Raw genomic sequence first — 21,483 nt, forward strand, 5'->3', positions numbered from 1 at the left:
GCTTGGGTCGCTGGTTGGTGCGGACTCTATGCATTTACCGCTCTAATGCTCTCCTGATCTTAATTGCCTCTAAGGGGCAATTTGAACTTTAATTTGGACTTTAGAGATACAGCACAGAAACACAATATTCGGCCGACCGCGTCCACGCCAACCTGCAATCCCCTTACACTAGCACCATCACTTGGGACAATTTTACTATTTTACCTGTCAATTAACCTACACGTCTGCATGTCTTTGGATTAAGAACCTCGTAACCTGGTGCCTAAACAACAACCTCTTCCTCAATGTCAGCAAGACAAAGGAGATAGTGATTGACTTCAGGATACAAAGCAGTACAAATAGCCCGGTATACATTGCTTCAGTATAATTCAGTAGCTGTCAGGCAAATGAATCATCTCATCAACAACTAGAGAGCGGTCCTGAGCTACTAATCTACCTCACTGGAGACTCTCGGACTATCTTTAATTGGACCACAGGATTCTATTTTGCACAAAACATTATTTCCTTTAACATGTTTTTGTACACTGTAGATAACTCGATTGTAATCATGTACAGTGTTTCTGCCAACTGGTTAGCACGCAACAAAAGCTTTTCACTGTAGAAAACATTTTATCAGGATGAGTCACAGCATCAAAACTGCAAGTTGACTGGATATGCAACAGAAAGCTTGGTACATGTGACAATAATAAGCTAAACTAAACTAAACACTTTCTTTACCGAGTCTACCCTTAACTCCAGCAGTGCTTAAGCTGATCATGAGGAGCAGAGACTTGTCTTCTAGCCTACAGAATCTTTAGGACAATGGAGGAAATGTGCTGTCTAAGTGGATGTGACTCTGGCTGGAGTGTATGTGGAACAGTGCAGTGTGTGGTCTTTGTTAGGAGTGTAGCAGCTTTGGCAGCCTGTGCTTTGGTGGGTTATATCATCTGCTGGAGTCTTTTAAGGCATTGATCCAAGATGTGCAGAGAAAATATTGACCCTCCAGTTCCTATTCATTCTTTCCCCTCTCACCTTAAACCTATGTTCTCTGGTTCTTGATTCCCCTATCCTGGGTGAAAGACTATATGCATTTACCCCTCTAATACTCTCCTGAACTTAATTGCCTCTAAGGGATCATCCCTCCCTCTCCTGTGATCCAAGGAATAAAGTCCGAGCCTGCCCAACCTCCCCCTGTGGCTCAGGCCCTCAGCCTGGAACATCCTTGTAAATCTCCTCTGCACACTTTCCAGCTTAACACCATCATCATCATCATCAGCGGCCACTCGTAACGAGTATGACTGTCCTCTTTTGGGAGGACGCCTGTGCGTGACTTTGTTTAACGTGGGGAGACTGGTGCACAGACAGCCATCACAAGGTTCTTGACAGATCTGGGTCAGGACCCAGTGGCATGGATCCAAGATTACCTTTTCTGCTGCAGCCTTCATCCGCCTTCCCAGCCTTTGGGAAGCTCCACTACAGTCAGCCATCAACCTCCGCCAGTTCCATCGTTGAGGTCTTGGTTGGATTGCTCTTTGTCAGGGACCTCCCCCTCGACCTTACCGCCATGGGTGGCCCTACCAGGAGCTTAACTCCAGATGGCATCGCTCTCAGGATCTCAGGACCACACAAGCTTCTCCACCACGACAATCCTCGGAGAAGGATAACACCATCCTTCCTATTACCATGATTCCTATTAACATCATCCTATTTACACCATCCTTCCTATTACGGAGTGACCAAAATAAATGACACATTTTGTGAAGTGGTGGAGGCAGGTTCATTAGTATCATTTAAAAATAAATTGGATAGGCATATGGATGAGAAGGGAATGGAGGGTTATGGTACGAATGCAGGCAGGTGGGACTAAGGGGAAAAAATTTGATCGGCATGGACTTGTAGGGCCGAGATGGCCTGTTTCCGTGCTGTAATTGTTATATGGTTATATGGTTATTTTGCTCAATTCTTCCTTTGTTTGTTGCCATTTTTCATGGGTGATAATCCCGAGGGGGGGGTTTAATCCAGACTTTGAAATTCAGTGAAAAAAACTATTAAAAATCTCTGCTTTCCGCGAGACAGTGGGGGTGGGACTGATCTTCCACCGGCCCGCGGTCAAATTGCCGTGCCGAGGCGATCGAGGCTTCCGATGTTGAAGCCCCCACCGGGTGATTGAAAATTCCGCAGCCGGTTTTAAGCCCAGCCGGGCGATGAAAGGCCCCGCAAACAGACTGATTCAAACCACACCATTTGGGGCAGACAAAGCTGCTGTTGCTGGAGTTAAGAGTCGGTCACCAACCAGGTCAGCTCTCGATGTTACAGTCCACAGGGCCCACGTCTGAAACCTCCGAAGCCTCGCATGTGTGTGCATGCACGTGGCCACCAAGAAATTGTGTCCCCCCCCCCCCCCCCCCCCTCCATGTTTTGATAGCGATTTTCGCCGCTGCATTTGTTGTTGTGCAGCCATTCCATTATGTTCAAATAATACTCCGAATAATGGTAATATCTATGGGCTGGAACAGTAATTTTCACTATATTATTACATGTTCAGGCAAAGAGTAAATGAGCACAATTTTTGGTGTTACACAGGGCGTAGGACAATATAGCACAGGAACAGATCCTTGAGCCCAACATGTCCATGCAGAACATGATGCTAGGTTAAACTAATCTCCTCTGCCTGCACGTATCCTTCCATTGCCTGCATATTCATGTGCCTATCTAAAAGCCACCCTAAAAGCCACTATTGTATCTGTCTCCCCCACACTCCTGGCAGCAGGTTCCAGGCGCCCACCACTCTCTGTGCACAAAACTTTCCCCGCACATCTCCTTTAAACTTTGCCCCTCTCATCTGAAAGCTATGCTCTCTGATCTTTCACATTCCAGCTTGGGAAAAGGGGTAGACTGCCTATCCTATCTATGCCTCTCATGATTTTGTAAACATCTATCAGACTCGATGGGCCGAATGGTCTAATTCTGTTCCTATGACTTATGCACATATGAACTGTTAAAAAAACAAATGCAAAACAACAAAAGTTCTGTGAAAACAATGAGGAAGCAGAATTCCTATTGACATGGAATGTGGGCAGAACTGTGGGCAAAATTGCTCTAGTCATTTTCAACAGCATGACAACTTTTGATGCAGTGTGAATTTGTTTTATGCCATTGATGCTCAGTGGCCCAGTGTTTCACAGTGACGTTTTTAAAGTATTCTATTGCATACAGACTTTATGCTTCAGACAAAATTTCTAGGGCAGGATTACTAACACAATTTTACAGTCAGACTGGATTATGTGCTGAAGAGTTTGGTGTTGAATTTGAACCCTTGACCCTGTGACTTGGAGGCAACAAAAAAGCACTCCAGCTGACACTCGCTAACTTTGCTGAAGCAGTATGTTTGTTTACTGACTACAAGGTTTCACTGATTACCCGCAGGCTACATGGGCTCAGCGCAGTTAGACATGTCATTTCTGCCTGTTTTCAGTAAACTCAGCCACTGTCTCGTGGTGCAGTTAATAGTCCAAAAAGGATTGCATCGCTCCAAATCTATTAAATCTTATTCCTCACTCTATAAAGAGCTATTGTATCATGATTATTTAAGGGAGTATTAGCCATTGTAAACCATGTGTCCCCCAGTAGCTTAATTGTTTCCAAACTGCAAGTCACAGCTGATGAAAATGACTTGGGCTCCTCATTGCCACTAAGCCTCCTGGCATTAGGTTTAAGTTTATTATTGTCATGTGTACCAAGGTATAGTGTAAAGTATTGTTCTGCATGTTATCCAAACAGATCATATAGAGCAAACATAAATACTGCCGTTAAACTCAAGTACACTAGACAGAGCAAAGGGGACCAGACAGAGTACAAAATATTGTTCTCAGCATTGTAGTGCATCAATTCTCTAGACAAAGTCCATTGTCCTCAATGGGGTAGCGGTGAATCGGACATTACCCTAGATTATGGAAGGGCTGTTCAGAAGCCTGATAATACAGGGGAAGAATCTGTTGTTGAGTTTGGTGGTACATGCTTTCAAGTTTCTGTATCTTTTGCCCAACAGAAGCAGGGAGAAGGAGGAATGACCAAAGTGGGACATGTCTTTGATGATTTTCCAAGGCAGTGTGAAGTGTAGATAAAGTTAACGGTAGGAAGTCTGGTCTGTGTGATGGACTGGGCTGCATCTGCAACCGTTGTAGCCTTGTGCAGAGCTGTTCCCAAACCAAGCTTTGATGCAACCCGACAGTATACTTCTATGGTGCATCCGTAGAAATTTGAAACAGTCATTGGAGACTTGCTGAATTTCCTCCATCTCACAAGTATGTTGGGGCATTGATGTGCCTTCTTGGCTGTTGCATCAACATAGTTGTCATCTCGGACATACAGTATCACCATTTCTTAATCGCAGATGGAACATAGAACAATGCAACACAGCACCAGGCCCTTTAGTCTGTGCCGAACATGATGCCCAGTTAAACTAATCTCTGCCTGCATGTCTCCACTGCCTCCTTGTATAACCATGTGCCTGAAGACATGATGAACCAACAGACTCTTCTGCCCCACAAGGTTTCTGCTCACTGATTGTGAAGCAGCTATAAATCTAGCTTGTTGCCACAGTTATCGCTCCTTCTCAAATAATGCCACATCAGCAATTTTGCTGTTCCCATGTTAAAAACCATATTACCAACCTTTACACATTAATTTTCTGCAAACAGATTTATATCCCTTTGCAGAAATTTTGATAGCAGCGAAACAATCAATATTAAACTCATTGCTATGCTTGAAACCAGATTTGCAGTGATTAATTTTACTTGCTGTTGTATATCTTCCTATTGGCACTTTCCAACTTTTGCGAGTAGCCATTAGTAACTTGCTTTATTTATAGCATGTTTCATGTGAAATGTCCCCAACATTACTTTGTCATCAAAATATGGAAGTTTAAAAAAAGTACGCTTCCAAAACTTCCACAGTCCCATCCCGTCATGACTGAATTGTAAAAGAAAATGTCCTCTGCCCTCCCCAAGCACACATGAGGTTCAAGTCAAGTCAAATCAGGTTGTGCTTATTGTCATATGCATATACGTGGAGATACAGCTACAATAACAGTATTTTGCAGCAGCATCACAGGCACATATGCTCATGCTCAAAAATAAATTATATATATTTTTATATATATATACACCACACATACACGCACACAAACACACGCATATGTTTGCTGGTTGTGGACAGTAGGTTTAGGTTTTATTATTGTCATGAGTACAGCAAAAAATTTTGTTTTACATACTATTCAAACAGATCAGATACTATACAGAATACATTTCAAGTTAAACTCAAGTAGAATAGACAGAGAAAAGGGGAAGATACAGAGTGCAGAGTATAGTTCTCAGCATTGCAGACTAGCTTGAACGTGAGAGGGGTAAAGCTTAAAGGAGATGTGCAAGCAGGTTTTTTACACAGTGGCTGCTGGGAATGCACTGCAGGGGTGGTGAGAGAGGCAGATACAGTAGTGGCTTTTAAGAGATTTTAAGGCAGGCACATGGATATGCAGAGAATTGAGGGATGTGGACCTTGTGCAGACAGATAAGATTAGTTGATCTTGGCATCATGTTTGGCACAGACATTGGTAGGCTGAAAGGCCTGTTCCTTGTACATCCGTATAGGAATGCTTTCCACAGTGCATTTGTCGAAATTGGTAAGAAACATTGAAGATATGCCTACTGTTTTTAGGCACATACAAGTAGAAGCTTTTTTTTATTTCATAAGTTTTGATAATTAGAAACTAGGCAGGTCTGGATCCATATATCAGATGAGCCATGAAATTATCAACAAAATGTTTAAGTTCCTTCACTTTGTTTGAATAAACAAAGTCGTGAGAGTTGAGTTTGGTGCTCAAGCCAATTTTTATCTCAGCCAGCTTCAGAGAGAGAAACAGATTATTAAGTCATTATCGTCTCATTGTTTATGAGCCCTTGATGTGCAAAAAACTGGTTGCTCTAATTGCATCACGACAGAAGTGAATGTTTGTCCTTGGGTATTGTTGTTTACCATAAAGCATTACACCTTGAAGATGTGAAATAAAACCCATCCTCGAATTATCAAAGGATTATGTTCCTGGAAAATGTTTCACTCAGAGAAATGGGACAAATTGAAAATGTCGGGCAATGTCCATTGGGAGTATTTTGGTATATTCTTTTGGACGGGGAATTTTCTTTTTTTTCTTCTTGGGCATTTCGTCAGGAATCAGAACAAGTTGCTTGTAGTTGGTTCGAATTGGCTCTCTGGGTTTTGAGGCGGCTGCTGAGGCCACAGACACATCCACAGGTGGTGGCAGGAGGTGCTAAGTGGGATGGGTGAGTGAATGGATTATAACTTCTTACGCCTTATACACAGGGCCTTTGGATGCACCCAACACATAACCTTAAGGTTCTTGATAACCTTCTGAATGCTCCGTCCCCACTTTGAGTGATCATGTGGCAGATCATGGGGATACTGATAGGCTTGGATAGTGTGGATGTGGAGAGGATGTTTCCACTAGTGGGAGAGTCCAGGACTAGAGGTCATAGCCTCAGAATTAAAGGACGTTCTTTTCGGGGATGAGGAGAAATCTCTTTAATCAGAGTGGTGGGGAATCTGTGGAATTCTTTGCCACAGAAGGCTGGCCATGATTGAATGGCAGAGTAGATTTGATGGGCAGAATGGCCTAATTCTACTATCACTTTTGACCTTGTGGATCAAAGCCCCGTCAAAGAGCCTTTGATCACATCCTTGAATCTTGTCTTCTGCCTCGCTGGTAATCTCTTCACATGACAGCATTCAGAAGAGAATGTCTGTTTCTGATGTCAAGTGTTGGGCACGCAGATGACATCGCCAATCGAGTATAACCAGAAGTTCAAAACGGCGTTTTTTTGGCCTAAGACATTGCTGTTATCCTGTTGATTGACACAAAAAACTGGAGTAACTCAGCGGGACAGGCAGCTTCTCTGGAGATTCTTCCAGTTGTGAGGAATTTGGAGATGCATCATTGGTGAGATTTTTATGAGGCTTTAAGGTGCTTGGTGTGTGCAGTCCAGATCTCAGAATATATAGGAAGGCAAGGATCACTGCTGTCAATAGACCTGAAACAGCCTTTTCCTCAATCGACCAAAGCCCATATTTCCACTTTGAAGGTGATGGAGCATTTTATCACTGATGTCTCCCAAAATATGTCCAATTTTTCCTGTGATCGGCACAGTGATGGAGTAACTCAGCGGGTCAGGAAGCAATTCTGGAGAAAAAGGATAGGTGACATTTCGGGTCGGAACCGTTCTTCCTGGAGGGTTACTCATCCTTTTTCTTCGGATGTGCTGCCTGACACGCTGAGTTACTCCAGCGTTCGTGTCGATTCTTGGTATAAACCAGCATCTGCAGTTTTTTGTGCCCAATTCTTCCAGGATCTTGCCCTAAGCTTTTATTGTTGGAAATGTGTGGTGCAGCAGGGTAAATTGATAAAGGACTTTTATCTAAGGTAGACACAAAATGCTGGAGTGACTCAGCGGTTCAGGCAGCACCTCTAAAGAAAAAGAAATGCTGCCTGACCCGCTGAGTTATTCCAGCATTTTGTGTCTGCCTTTGATTTGAACCAGCATCTGCAGTTCTTTCTTACACAAGGACTTTTATCTTCTGGATGTTGAATATAGGGCCAATTCTCACCCATGCTTCTCTGAAGAACGATAAATAGTTCTATCATATCATATCGTAAGAACTTTGTTCCTTGGCACACATCGAAGAGTCGTCGACTACAGCAGCTTCATGAATAATATTCAACTCATTTTGGTTCTGCTAGAGAATGACATGTTACTTCGATAAAGATATTCATATATTGTAAACAAATAGCCTAAGTGTCAATGATGTTGCAACACAAACGTGGGAATGAACATTCATCCACATTAACTGCTGAAAGGCATCCAATCCTTACAATGACACATTTGTGTATTTTCAGTAGAGTTTGCAAGATTCCAATCTCATTTAACCCAAAGCACAGACACCTACTTATCACAATGTGGGATCTATCTGATGCGACTGTCTTTGCTGCCTACTGCTTTAGTGCAGCGAGCTACTGGCTCTTGGATGATAGACAGGTAAGACAATAATCAGGTTCCCTCTCCGTCAGTCTCCTGACTGTTGCATTGCAAGGAATAGAAACATAGAAACATAGAAAATAGGTGCAGGAGTAGGCCATTTGGCCCTTCGAGCAAGCCTATGATCATGGCTGATCATCCAAAATCAGTACCTCTTTCCTGCTTTCTCCCCATATCCCTTGATTCCGTTAGCTCTTAGAGCTATAACAAACTCTCTCTTGAAAACACCCAGTGATTTGGACTCCACTGCCTTCTATGGCAGAGAATTCCACAGATTCGCAACTCTATGGGTGAAAAGGTTATTCCTCATCTCAGTAGTAAATGGCCTACCTTCGATTCTTAAACTGTGACCCCTGGTTCTGGACTCTCCCAACAGGGGGGAACATTTTTCCTGCATCTAGCCTGTCCAATTCCTTAAGAATTTTATATGTTTCCATAAGATCCATTTGATTGCCTGTGAATACACTTGATTGCCCATGGCCACAGATATATAATGTGTGTTTCTGCAGAAGGGTTCTACAGTTTAAATGTTTCTTTCCCTTCTGTACCAAGTATATGTTGTGGAATATAAAACGGTATACCCTTCTGCAGAAGCACGCATTATAATTTACAAGGACCATATCAAAATGGAGAGAAAATAACCATGAGGAAGGTCTGGTCTGGAGCTAAGAAACAAGGGGAATAATGGAAGCACTTCCCAAAGGAAGCACTTAAAAGCATGAAAGGCAAATAGAAATAATTGGGTAGGACATTGGCAACACAGAGAAGTCTGGGTTGAGTTTGCAATGAATGCATTTTACAAGCTCGGTGAAGCTAATATAGTTGATAAGTCTGGGTAAATATTCATGTGGGAATATGTTGTTATGGTGATAACTGATTACTGGAGAGGACAGGGTGCTCCATATTGTCAAGAGTGTATCCAATATAGAAATGAGGTAGAGCAGAGTTGATAATTTCATTATTGGAAAGAGAGAATATCCTTGGGGACATCTGCTGGCAGGAATTAGAAAACAATAATGGAATCACAATATTTTACCAGCCACCTAACAGTGGGAAGGAGTTAGAGAAAAAATATTTGAAAATAAATTATCAGGAAGAGTATGAAATGTAGAGTAGTTAGTACACTTATTAATGTACAGACTACTCTATCGTTCATGCACCTCTATAGGAATTATCAAATGACTCCAATACCAGAAGCAGCAAGTATAGTAAATAAGGGCAGAGAGGGGAAGGAGCTTCTGAAATGTATTTAGTAGAGTAATCCTGACCAGCTGGAAGGAGAAGTTACTATCCTGGGGAATTTAATGGATCAATTTGAAACTGTCACAGAAGCTTTTTTGGATAGAAACCATAACATCTCAAAGTTCAAGTTAATTATTAAAACTTGAATTGAACTCAAATTAAAGTTAAGTTTAATTTGGTACGATACGATACAATAGAACTTTATTTATCCCAGGAGGGAAATTGATCTGCCAACAGTCATAAAACACACAAATTACATGAAACATGAAATATGAAATTAAAGTGTTGAGTGGAAGGATTGGGGATGTGCAAAGATTAGGGAGGTGGGGGAGGAATAATTGAATAATTAAATTCAATAATTTAATTATTGGGAGGGCCAATAAACAATCCAGAATAAAGGTTTTTAAGCAAGGTGAGATGAACTCAAGTCCATGTAAGTTTGTACTTAAAGAATGACAGAGAGCATAGAATAGAGGCACCATTTAAAGCAGATGGATGAGTTCTGTTTGACTACCTTCCTACAAAGTGGATAAAGAGGAAGAGCAAAAGCAATTTAAAGCAGAACGAGCATGGTGATGATGGGGGTTATAAAATAGGATGATGCAGAAAACACAGAGGAAATCAGGCTGGACATAAAATATACTTCACTCTGCCTTGGGAAAGCAGCCGATATAATTAGAGACCTTTTCCCACCTGATCATTTGTTCTCACCACTCCTGTCAGGCAGAAAACATAGAAGCTAGAAAACATGCAGCACCAGACTTAGAAACAACTTCTTCCCCTCTGTTATCAGCTTCTGAACAGTCCTCCTATTTGGTAAATCGGATTCTCCTCAACTTCATTGCAGTCATTTCACTATTAAATTTTCATTCCTCTGACTTAGTTGTTCTTAGAAACATAGAAAATAGAGGTAGGAGTAGGCCATTTGGCCCTTTGAGCCAGCACCGCCATTCAATATGATCATGGCTGATCCTCCAGAATCAGTACCCTGTTCCTACTTTCCTTCCATATCCCTTGATTCCATTAGCCCTAAGAGCTTTATCATAACTCTCTTGAATACATGCAGTAATTTGGCATCCACTGCCTCTGTGGCAGAAAATTCCACAGATTCACAACTCTCTGGCTGAAAAGGTTTTTTTCTCATCTCAGTCCTAAATGGCCTACCCCTTATTCTTAAACTGTGACGCCTGGTTCTGAACTCCCCCAACATGGGGAGCATTTTTCCTGCATCCAGCCTGTCCAATCCCATAATAATCTTATGTGTTTCTATAAGATCCCCTCTCATCATTCTATATTCCAGTGAATATAAGCCCAGTCGATCCATTCTTTCATCATATGTCAGTCTCGCCATCCCGGGAATTAACCTGGTGAACCTACGCTGCACTCATTCAATAGCAAGAATGTCCTTCCTCAAATTTGGAGAACAAAACTGCACACAATACTTCAGGTGCGGTCTCACCAGGGCCCTGTACAACTACAGTAGGACGTCCTTGCTCCTATACTCAAATCCTCTTGCTATGAAGACCAACAAACCATGAACTTTCTTCACTGCCTGCTGTACCTGCATGCTTACTTTCAGTGATTGATTAACAAGGACACCTAGGTCTTATTGCACCTCCCCTTTTCCTAATCTGACACCATTCAGATAATAATCTGCCTTCTTGTTCTTGCCACCAAAGTGGATAACCTCACGTTTATCCACATCATACTGCATCTGCCATGCATCTACCCACTTACCCAAGCTATCCAAGTCACCCTGCAGCCTCATATCTCACACTGTCACCGTTCTTAAATCATCTATAGGATAGATTTTCACTACGTCATGTTACAATTGCAGTGGATTTATTGACCTCAGCACTAAAATTGCATTGTAACCACTTATTATTGCCATTTATTTTCTTGCATAAGTATTCCTCATATGAGGCATTCCATGAGGAGGTTTATTCTCACATAAATAATCTATTCAGGTTCAGGAATAGCTGCTTCCCGAGAATTATATCTACCATAAATTCAAATCCACACATGCACTGACTACACCGCCCAACACGGACTTCCATCTGTATCTATGTATATATGTATGTAGCGCCGTAGAATTTGTGCACCTATTCCCCCCCCCCCCCCCCATCTCCCTTCTGTTTTGTTTTTCTGTTTCTTGTTTTTTGTGTAAAATTGTATGTATGCACTGAGTACGAGCAGCTTTCAGTTTCACTGTACATGTATAGTGACAATAAATGGCATATCTATATCTATCTATCTATGTTCAACAGTCAATTATTCCAAGACGCAAGGAAGTTTGATTGTAAACGAGTACCACGTCATATGCCAAACGTGCCATCTCCAAGCGCTGGTAGTTTGATTATGTCAGGCAAAACAAAGAAAACCAAGGGCATAGCTATAAGGTGAGAGGAGCAAAGTTTAAAAGAGATGTGCAGGGCAGGTTTTTTACACAGAGGGTGGTGAGTGCCTTGAACGCTTGTCAGAGATGGTGGTTGAAACAGATACATTAACCTGTTCACCTTTTCACTATTGGCCATGACCCGGGTATACTTGGGGGTGACACTGAACAGGTTGGTGGCATTTAGAAGACGTTTGGATAGGCATATGATATGCAAGGAATGGAGAGGTAAGGGTTATTTGCAGGTAGATAATTGATGGTCTTGGCATCATGTTCGGCACAGACATTATGGGGCAAAGTGCCTCCGTGTGCTGTACTGTTCTATGTTCTATAAAAGATTGTGAATGTGTTTGAAATAATTAAGGATTTGATTTAAAGAGGGAGACACAAAAGGTCTAGATTTCTGGCAACCGGCAAATGCGTCAGAACTGATACATGGAAAACCTTTTACCTTGTCAATGGTTGGGATTAGATGGCACAGCCTGAACAATTAGATTCATTCGTAACTTTCAAAGTTGACAAATGCTTAAAAGAGATATGTGGCCCAGAACTTTGTATCTTCTTATCTGTACATAACTAAAACTCTGATCTTGTGCTCTTCCGGTTTGCGCGTTTTTTGGATTTGCGCAAAGACAGTACATGATACCGCTACAATTTTTCGCCAGCTTACTCACCGTTCTCCTGTGCTGCGAGTGCAACAAGTTCTGGTCCAATCGGCGGTATATTGTATATGTTATCGAGGTTTTAAAATCTTAAAAACTGCGCATGCGCAGATTCCTTCAGTCAGTGCCACAGAGGTTGGTGTATGTGACAATAAATGTCCTTAGTCCTTTGTTTGGTCTCTCCTCCTGTCAGTCAATGCCACGATGGTGATGCCCCTTCCTGCCCCACCAGTGGTGTCCTGTCCCGCCTCACTCACAAACTCCTCTCTCCCCTCCTCACAGTAACTTGTCTATCGTCTCCCCCTCAAATGGCGGTGGCCGCGGGGGTGGTGGTTCAGTGGATGCCCAGTGTAGACCCTGGTCCCGAGTCTCTCTTCCTCATCACTCACCCCTCTCCTCTGCCAATCCTCTGCGGCAATGGCGTTCCCGTCTACTAATCCCCGGGTCCGTCTCATTCGCCGCCGCCTCCGTTGCGGTACCTCACCCTCACGGCCTTCTTGGAGGAGATCTTCTCCAACAGCTCATCAACACTTGTGGTGCTTCCATGACGAACACCGACTCCAACACCCCCCTCCCCCACCCCCGCGGCCCGGCGGCGGCAGCGAGCCGGCAGGCAGGTGGGTAGGGCAGGGACGGGCCGAATGGCAGTACCGGGTGGGCAATGCGGGGATGGGCCGAGCAGCAGCAGAGGGCGGTCAGACGGGATGGGCCGAGCAGCCGCTGAGCCGGTGTGGGCGGAAGGAGGGAGAGTCGGGTGGCAGGGTGGCCAAGCAGTTTGCACGGAGTTTGAGTAACTCACACACACTCACACAAACGTGATGTAAACTGATCCAATCGTTAAGTCAACGGGATCTAAACCACAGCTAAGAATGAATGACCTGTGGAGGGAGGAACTGCAGTTGCTGCTTTTTATGGATCGACGGGGGGAAGGATTGACTGAGGGGAAAGGAGAGGGGGGAGAGGTGAGGGAGGATTGGGGGAAGCGAGGAGGAGAGGGGAAAGAAGAGGGAGGGTGAAGAGGAGGGGGAGGATGTGCTGGGGATGAGGGGAAATGAGCTGCACCTGCGCAGTTGGGGGCTACGCGTGAGTGGTACAATATTGCGTTGGGGGGATGGTTTGCACTGGGGGAACGGGTGAGTGGTGGAATATTGCGTTGGGGAACAAGTTGCGTTGGGGGACCAGGCCTCCCGTGTGACAAGGACCCATCGGGTCCCACTTAACCTAGTTGTAAACTAACTTTGGCAATTGCTTGTGTCGATATTTTACTATTCCACTGCAAAATCTTCTCAAGGTATGCATATTTTGAAGCAGTTCTCCTCTTTTTCCGATAGGAGGTCTGTGAGACACCCTCTCACTGTTCCCCCTTTATGATTCTTGCCACTCCCCTGCTATGACTTTGTCCCTCTCCCACCAATCTTTCATCTTTCTCCCTGCTCCCGTACTACAATATACACTTCAAAATTAAAGGATGTTCTTTTGGGAAAGAGATGAGGGGAAATTTCTTTAGTCAGAGGGTGGTGAGTCTGTGGAATTATTTGCCCCAGAAGAGTATGGAGGCCGTCAGTTGATATTTTTAAGGCAGAGATAGATGCTGTAGATTTGTGATTAGTACAGGGTATGGGGAGAAGTCAGGAGAATGGAGTTAGAAGGGAGAGATAGATCAGCCATGATTGAATGACGGAGTAGAAACATAGAAACAGAAAATAGGTGCAGGAGTAGGCCATTCGGCCCTTTGAGCCATCACCGCCATTCAAAATGATCATGGCTGATCAGTACCTCGTTTCTGCCTTTTCCCCAGATCCCTTGATTCCGTTAGCTCTAAGAGCTATATTTAACTCTCTCTTCAAAACATCTAGTGAATTGGCCTCCACTACCATCTGTGGCAGGGTATTCCACAGATTCCACATAGCCCACCTTTGTCAGTATATATGTATATCAGTAAAATAGAGCTTTAGTCTGGCAAAAATTCCGTGTGGATAAAATTTAACAAGTAAACAGAGGATTATGTTTCCATCAGGTGGTGTTCACTCTGTTACTACAGCAGGAAAAGACAGCATAATCCGCCAGACCGTTTGCAGGAAACAGACTTTAGCACTCTCATCTCCCATCCAAAGGCACTGTTTATTTTTTTCTCTGCTCCATTAAGCACATAGTTCAACAAGCTTGATTCATTTTTTATGTTCTTTCCATCTGTTGTTGGAGACTTCAATATGTGTTGAATTAAAGTACAGGGATTGGAGATAAGCTTGGCTCTATTGGAGGCAAAGTGGCACAGCTGCTAGAGCTGCTGCCTCACAATGCTTGCAGAGCGACATGGTGGTCTATTTAATTTCCACCCTCACCAGTCCCCAATCATTTATTGTCTGCACCAAAAGATGTGCCCTGGCTGCAGTGCATGCCACCTATGATATATATTGCAACAATCGCCACCTCCTGTATCTCTCCAGGGTAAGGTAAACGGGTACATGGGAACAGCTCCAACCTCCAGGTTTACCTCTCACTCATATGCTGGCACGGCAGGAAATAAAGAACTCTCAGCACGACTGATCAAAATCTCAGAGTTCCCTATGTGCCAGCACCACGGGAGCAGCAGCATCACACAGAGTACACGACCCACTATTAACCAGATATCGGGACTAAATGCTCGCCTGATTATACCAACGATAACATTCAAAAGGCGCGGAATCGGGGCCAAGCAGAGAGAGAAAGATAAAAGGCTGCGAGATAAGAAGTAAAGACACATAAAACACGATGGAAGGAACTGCAGATGCTGGTTTAGACACAATGTGAAGTTCGAGGAAGGGATATAGCTGGAAGGCGATTGGGGTAAGGGCAAGGTGGGCAGAATAGAGAAAGAAATGGGTGCAGATGCAGGAGGGGGATAGTGAAGGGAGGGAGGGGGCAATGGTGGAGGGGGGGCGGGAGCGGGGGTGGGGGGCTGTGTTTGTTGGGAGTTAACTAAAATGGGAGGATTCAAAGTTCATCTCATTAGGTTGTAAGCTACCCAAGTGGACTATGAGAGCACAGTTAGATGTAGACTGCAGTGGCGTGTTGCTGATGTCACACCAGGGTCAGGAGAATTTCTTCCCTGAATGTTATTGTTGGGTTTGTGAAGGCATCATAGTCACTTTTATTGACAACAACATTTTATCTGCAGATGTTTGATAACATTTCATTTAAATTCTCAAGCTACTGCGGTGTGATTTGAATTCCTTTCCTCTAAATTACCGGCAAAGGTACCATCGCCACGCCTTGATCTCTTGGGTTTGGGATGTTTGCAGCAGGAAAGATATATGGATTGTCAGAGGAAAGAGTGGGAATAAGAAAGAGTACGAGAATGAAGAGTGAATGCGGTTTCCAGAGGGGGAGGCACAGAGGTAGAGTAGCTACCTTACTGCGTCAGAGACCCGGGTTCAATCCTGATTATGGTTGATGTCTGTACGCAGTTTGTACATTCTCCCTGTAACCGAGTGGGTTTTCCCCAGGTGCTCTGGTTTCCTCCCGCATTTTAAAGATGTACAGGACTGTAGGTTAATTGGCTAAGAAATTGTAAATTGTCCCTAGTAGTAAGGTAGTGCTAGTTTCAGGGGTGTTCGCTGGTCAGCGCAGATTCGGTGGTTGAAGGGCCTGTTCCTGCGAAGAATCTCTAAAGTCCAAAGTTGAAAGGAAGGATTTGGGTTCATATTTCTGAACAATCAACTTGTGGCTGCACCGACTCAATCTTTAAGTCCTGATCCACGTAGAATTTCAAAGTGGCTCTATTTTCAGAACACAATTTTGTTTCTTATCTCCCAGCATTCAAGGGGTTGGTTGCTCCTGTGTTGGTGTCAATTAAGGGCAGCACAGTAACGCAGCAGTATAGTTGCTGCCTTACAGCAACTCTACCTGCTCCACTCAAAGTGTTAATGGTGGACTCGGTGGGCCTGTTTCTACACTGTATCTCTAAACTAAAATAAACTAAACTGAAGAGATCTGTGTTTATATTGGATAGGGAGATGATTCACCTGTCAAGAAATTTTAACCCACAATGGTGACATGTGGAAAATATTGCCATCAGGAAGGTTAGACACGGTAACCTTGTCTCTTCAGCTAGGCATGTAAACAACTCTCTCTCTCCAAGGTTACCAAAGGATGCAAAGACAATGCTTGCGTCTTACTTATTAGTTTAGTCAGATTAGACTAAAAATGGCCCAGTCACCCTGAGGCTCATTTGGAAGATTCTGAATGTAAATATTATGTCATATGAAAGTCGTACTATGATTTAGCAAGCCCAGCATAGATTAATTAACACATAGTTACTACTTGAATAGATTTCTAATTAATTGTACCCTTCAAATATGTAATATGTTAAATACTTATTTTAGCAGCTAATGTACAGGAAGGAACTACAGATGCTGGTTTAAACCTAAGGTAGACACAAAATGCTGGAGTAACTCAGCGGGACAGGCAGCATCTCTCGAGAGAAGGAATGGGTGACCCTTCTTGTTAGCTAGGAGATGGTAACAACAAAGTGGTATGAATATTGACATCTCTCATTTCAAGCAACTCTTGCTTTCCCTCACTCTCCATACCTCCCCCTTCCCAGTTCTCCGACCAGTCTGCATGTCCCTAATTACATTTTATCTCTGTTTGCTTTGTTGTTACCTCCTCCTTGTGAACAATGATCTATTCTATATTTCTATATTCACCTTGATCTCCACCCCTTTGATGTCTCGTTCCCACACCTAATACTTCCTTATCTCTGTATCTCCCCCTCCCCTGTCTCTTAGTCCGAAGAAGTGTCTCGACCCGAAACATCACCCATTCCCTCTCTCCAGAGATGCTGCCTGCCCCGCTGAGTTACTCCAGCATTTTGTATCTATCTTTAGCAGCTACGTTGTTGGAATGGTTGGCTGATTTCCCTCTTTTTGTTTTGCAGGTGGCCAATCTTGCTTGTTCAATGTCAACCAACAAAGAAGGAATCAATATTATTCAACTGGCAGGGCACCACATTGAGGCCATGTGTCCTCAGGTATGGAATATATGTTTAAAATGTGTAGTATCTGAACATGTGCAAAAGAAGCAACTAAGATTAAGTCACCTTACATTAATTCTTTCCCAATATCTTCCTCTCCTCTCCGTGGAGAGAGAAAGGTGCCTTTGAAATACTCCCATCAATTCCGGAGCATCAGGTTAAATCTCAAACCCTGATTGAATGTTGAATGTTGAACCTAGGGTGGGTGCTGGAGGTTGGACCCATGGTAGATACAGGAAGTTGGTCAAGGAGTCGCTGCCGAGAATGAAGAGGGACCTGGCGTCGGGGGGAGGCGCTGAAGAAATAAAGTGGGACCCGGGATGGGGGAGCAGCAGAGACAACGAAGAGCGACCTGGCATTGGGGGGGGGCGCCAGAACAAAAATGGACCATGGGTACTACATTGAAGACTCTGTGACTGTCGGCACAATACACGTGGCGACTCTTTGCATACCTTGTGTATGGTACGTAAAACAAAGAGTTTCACTGTTCCATGTCACAGTATCAATCAATCTAACCTTCACGTAGGTAGGAGCAAAGACAATGAGTGCTGATCGACCATCAGACAAAAGTCATACGTGACATCGTTCTAGATCCCAGCATTGGCCACGCAAATTTAGTCAAAGACAACAATCGGCGATCATCAGTGAAATCTATCTGGTTGTACAAGCCATGCCTCCAGACGACATGCCTCTAGCTGAGGTCAGTAATTGTAGCAGGAGTTAGGATAGAACAGAACTCCCTTTTTTTGCTGAGCTGTTCCGTGAGATACATGCACTCTGAATTCTCTGCAGTGAATTACTTGTAAACTATTCACTGCAGGTGAGAGGGAAAGGATTTAATAGGAATCTGAGTGGCAACATTTTCACACAGAGGGTGGAGCTGCCACAGGATGTAGCTGAGGCAGGTGCTGTAACAACATTTTTACAGCTACGTGGGGGTCAAAGAAAGATCTTTGACCCCCACCAATCTTTCCACCACCATGCACAAGATGTACAAGATGCGCAAGACAGACAGCATTGTATGCAGATGCTGCGAAGTGTGTTCAGCTCTGGCTGAGCAACTTCTAATCTTGTATGTGGACTCGATAAGAACACAGCTACGTGGATAAAAAAGGTTTAGAGAAATATGGGCCAAACACCAGCATATATAGGACTTCTTGTTCAGCATGGGCAAGGTGGGCTGAAGGGCCTGTTTCCATGCTGTATGGCTCTATGACTTTGACTCTATTTTCATGTATAGTCAATTATTTGGAGTTTTTCCTCAAACAATAGTCAATGGTCAATAATTTATTTGTAACATTTGGCCACTCCCCAGTCCTCTGGGACATCACCTGGCCACTCATTGGCCACGCTCCAGTCCTCTGGGACCTCACCTGGCCACTCATTGGCCACGCTCCAATCCTCTGGGACCTCACCTGGCCACTCATTGGCCACCCCCCAGTCCTCTGGGACCTCACCTGTGGCTAGAGGCGAAACAAAGATTCTCATCAAGGCCCCCACAGTCTCCTCACTCTGACGAGTGTCAGGGGTTATGGGGTGAAGGCAGGAGAATGGGGTTGGAAGGGAGAGATAATCAGGCATGATTGAATGACGGAGTAGACTTGATGGGCTGAATGGTCTAATTCTGCTCCTATCACATGATCTCTCTTGCCTCGCTCAATGACCTGGGATAGATCCCAACTGGACCTGGAGACGTATCCATCTCAATGTTATTCAAGAGTCTCAGCACCACCTCCTTCTCAATCTCAAACTGTTCTGGTATATTTGTACTTTCCACACTGATCTTGCTGTCCTCCCAGTCCTTCTCCTCAGTAGATAAAGATGCAAAGTACTCATTTAGTACCTCACCTCCGTCCTCCGATTCCAAACATAGATTTCTTTCTTTAACTTCCTGCTTTCTCCCTGGTCACCCTCTTATTTTTTAACGTACATATACTTTTCCTTAATTCAACTTGCCAATGATATTTCATGGCCCCCGTTAGCCCGGTCTGAAGCCCATATCTTGAGTTTTACCTGTCCACATTTTGACTTTGTAATTATAGGCATGTTTATGACGTGATGAAATTCAGTGACAGGGTTCAAATGAAAGGAAGACTGTTAGAGCAATTACTTTGCGTTAAACTAGTTGAAGCATTTATGGTTAAAGTTTATGAATGTTGCCATGACGCTAGTTTCTAAATATCCTTTGATCTAGTTACTGGCAGAGATTTAATACTGAGCAGTCTATTGAGATCGATCCTCAAGATCATGGGTAGAGCATTCTGATAAACAACTTCAACCTTCCCAGTGACCCCCAGCCCCCCCCCCCCCCCCCCACCCCCAGATCGCCATATCTTTCAATGTCATCTCCACAAGAGGCGATGAAACAAACATAACCCAGACCCAATAAGAAGAAACATACTGCAATTCCCTCTCTGACAGCCTCCAGTCATGGTGGTCAAGCAGGTCGAATGTTATCACTTACTTACTCACGACTTACTTTATCCGTTACTTTATAGCTGACGTGCTCTCTGTCCCAGTGGGGAACCAGCGCAGCTTCCTCTAAAAGGCAGGAGTCAGCTCATTGAAAACAGTATTGATGTGCCCCAGATAGAGTCATCATCCATGCCGAACGTCATGCCCCATCTAAGCTAGTCAAATTTGCCCACCTTTAGTCCACATCCCACTGAATTATTCCTCTCCGTGTACCTGTCCAAGTATCTTATAAATGCTGTTAATGTACCTGTCTCAACTATCTCTTCTGGCAGCTCGTTCCATATACCCACCATTCTCAGAGTAAGTAATTGCCCCTCAGGTTCATATTAAATGCAAGTCGGGCAGTTGTGAGAAGTGAAACAGAGATAACATTTCAGGCGGAAGACCTTTTATTACAAATGGGAATGAGCAGATTTCGGTACTTGCATCGTAGTACAGCAGGTCACAGACTGTAGACTCTCTGGCCTGACCTAGTGCATGTGTCTAATGGTTAGTAAGATCATTTAAATAGGTTTATGCTGGTCCAGAGTGTTCCTGAGTGTTTCTGTATGTGAGGACTTGTCACCTCAGTTTAATGCAGTTACATTATTTTAATTCTGCTAAATGTCAAATTATCTTTTGTACCAAATCTCAACAAGGCTTATAATTAAAGGGAAATCAATACCTGGTGACAGCAAGTGAACATGCTGTTTAAAGCAGCTTCCTGCAGTGTCCTGGTGAATATCTTGGAGTTGGACATGTGATTTGAAAGTTACTCAAGAAGTTATCTGTGTGTGCGGTGGCTCTACCACAACTGGTGGCGCAGTGATAGAGTTGCTGCCTATCAGAGCCAGAGATGCGGGTTCGATCCTGACTACGCGTGCTTATCTGTACGGAATTTGTACGCTCTCCTCATCACCTGCGTGGGTTTTCCCTGAGATCTTCAGTTTCCTCCCACACTTCAAAGACGTACAGGTTTGTGGGTTAATTGGCTTAGTTTAAATGTAATTTGTCCCTAGTGTGTGTGTAGGATAGCGTTAATATGCGGGGATCGTTGATTGGCGCAGACTCAGACCAAAGGGCCCGTTTCCACGCTGTATCTCTAAACTAAACTAAACACAAACTAATTTAAATTATCTATGTGTGCAGTGGGTTCAGGAAGTGCTCTATCACCACTGCTGTCTCTCGAACTGATAAAAGAGTGCGGTATATTCCAAACAAAGGCAGAAAATACTAGAAGCACTCTGCAGTCAGGCTGTAGAGAGAAATAGTCAACATTTCAATCACAGAACGTGAAAGTTAGAAAACAAGGCATGCTTTGTTGCAGTGGGGAGAAGCTGAGGCGTCGAGTACGCGTAGACCACTCTCGAGCATGAAGGAGAGTTACGAAGACCTCCTACGCCCTTGTGTCGACCATGCTGCGAGTATGAGTTAAGGGCAAACTCGCCAGAACTCGCGGATTAGGTCGCCCAAGTGGGACAGCCCCTTAACAGGAACCTTATGGCCCTGACCACGGTATGTAACAGGGAATGTCTATACTTTCATCGGGTATCCCTTCAACCTCCTCGACATTCCAGAGAAATCAATCCAGGTTTTGCATGACATTTATTCCACTTCAACAGATTGGGTCAA

The 21,483-nt window shown here is 43.9% G+C and overlaps 1 protein-coding gene across 1 annotated transcript in view; it reads left to right on the forward strand.

Moving 5' to 3' along the window:
• LOC129704214 (catenin alpha-3-like) overlaps positions 1-21,483 on the forward strand; it is a 959,161-nt gene that overhangs the window by 635,401 nt on the left and 302,277 nt on the right. Inside the window, exon 10 of the mRNA XM_055647177.1 lies at positions 17,302-17,394. Within this exon, the coding sequence (XP_055503152.1) occupies positions 17,302-17,394 (93 nt within the window). The remainder of the gene's footprint in view (positions 1-17,301; positions 17,395-21,483) is intronic.

The sequence above is a fragment of the Leucoraja erinacea genome, chromosome 15 (assembly GCF_028641065.1).
Source record: "Leucoraja erinacea ecotype New England chromosome 15, Leri_hhj_1, whole genome shotgun sequence".
NCBI classification, from domain to species: Eukaryota; Metazoa; Chordata; class Chondrichthyes; order Rajiformes; family Rajidae; genus Leucoraja; species Leucoraja erinaceus.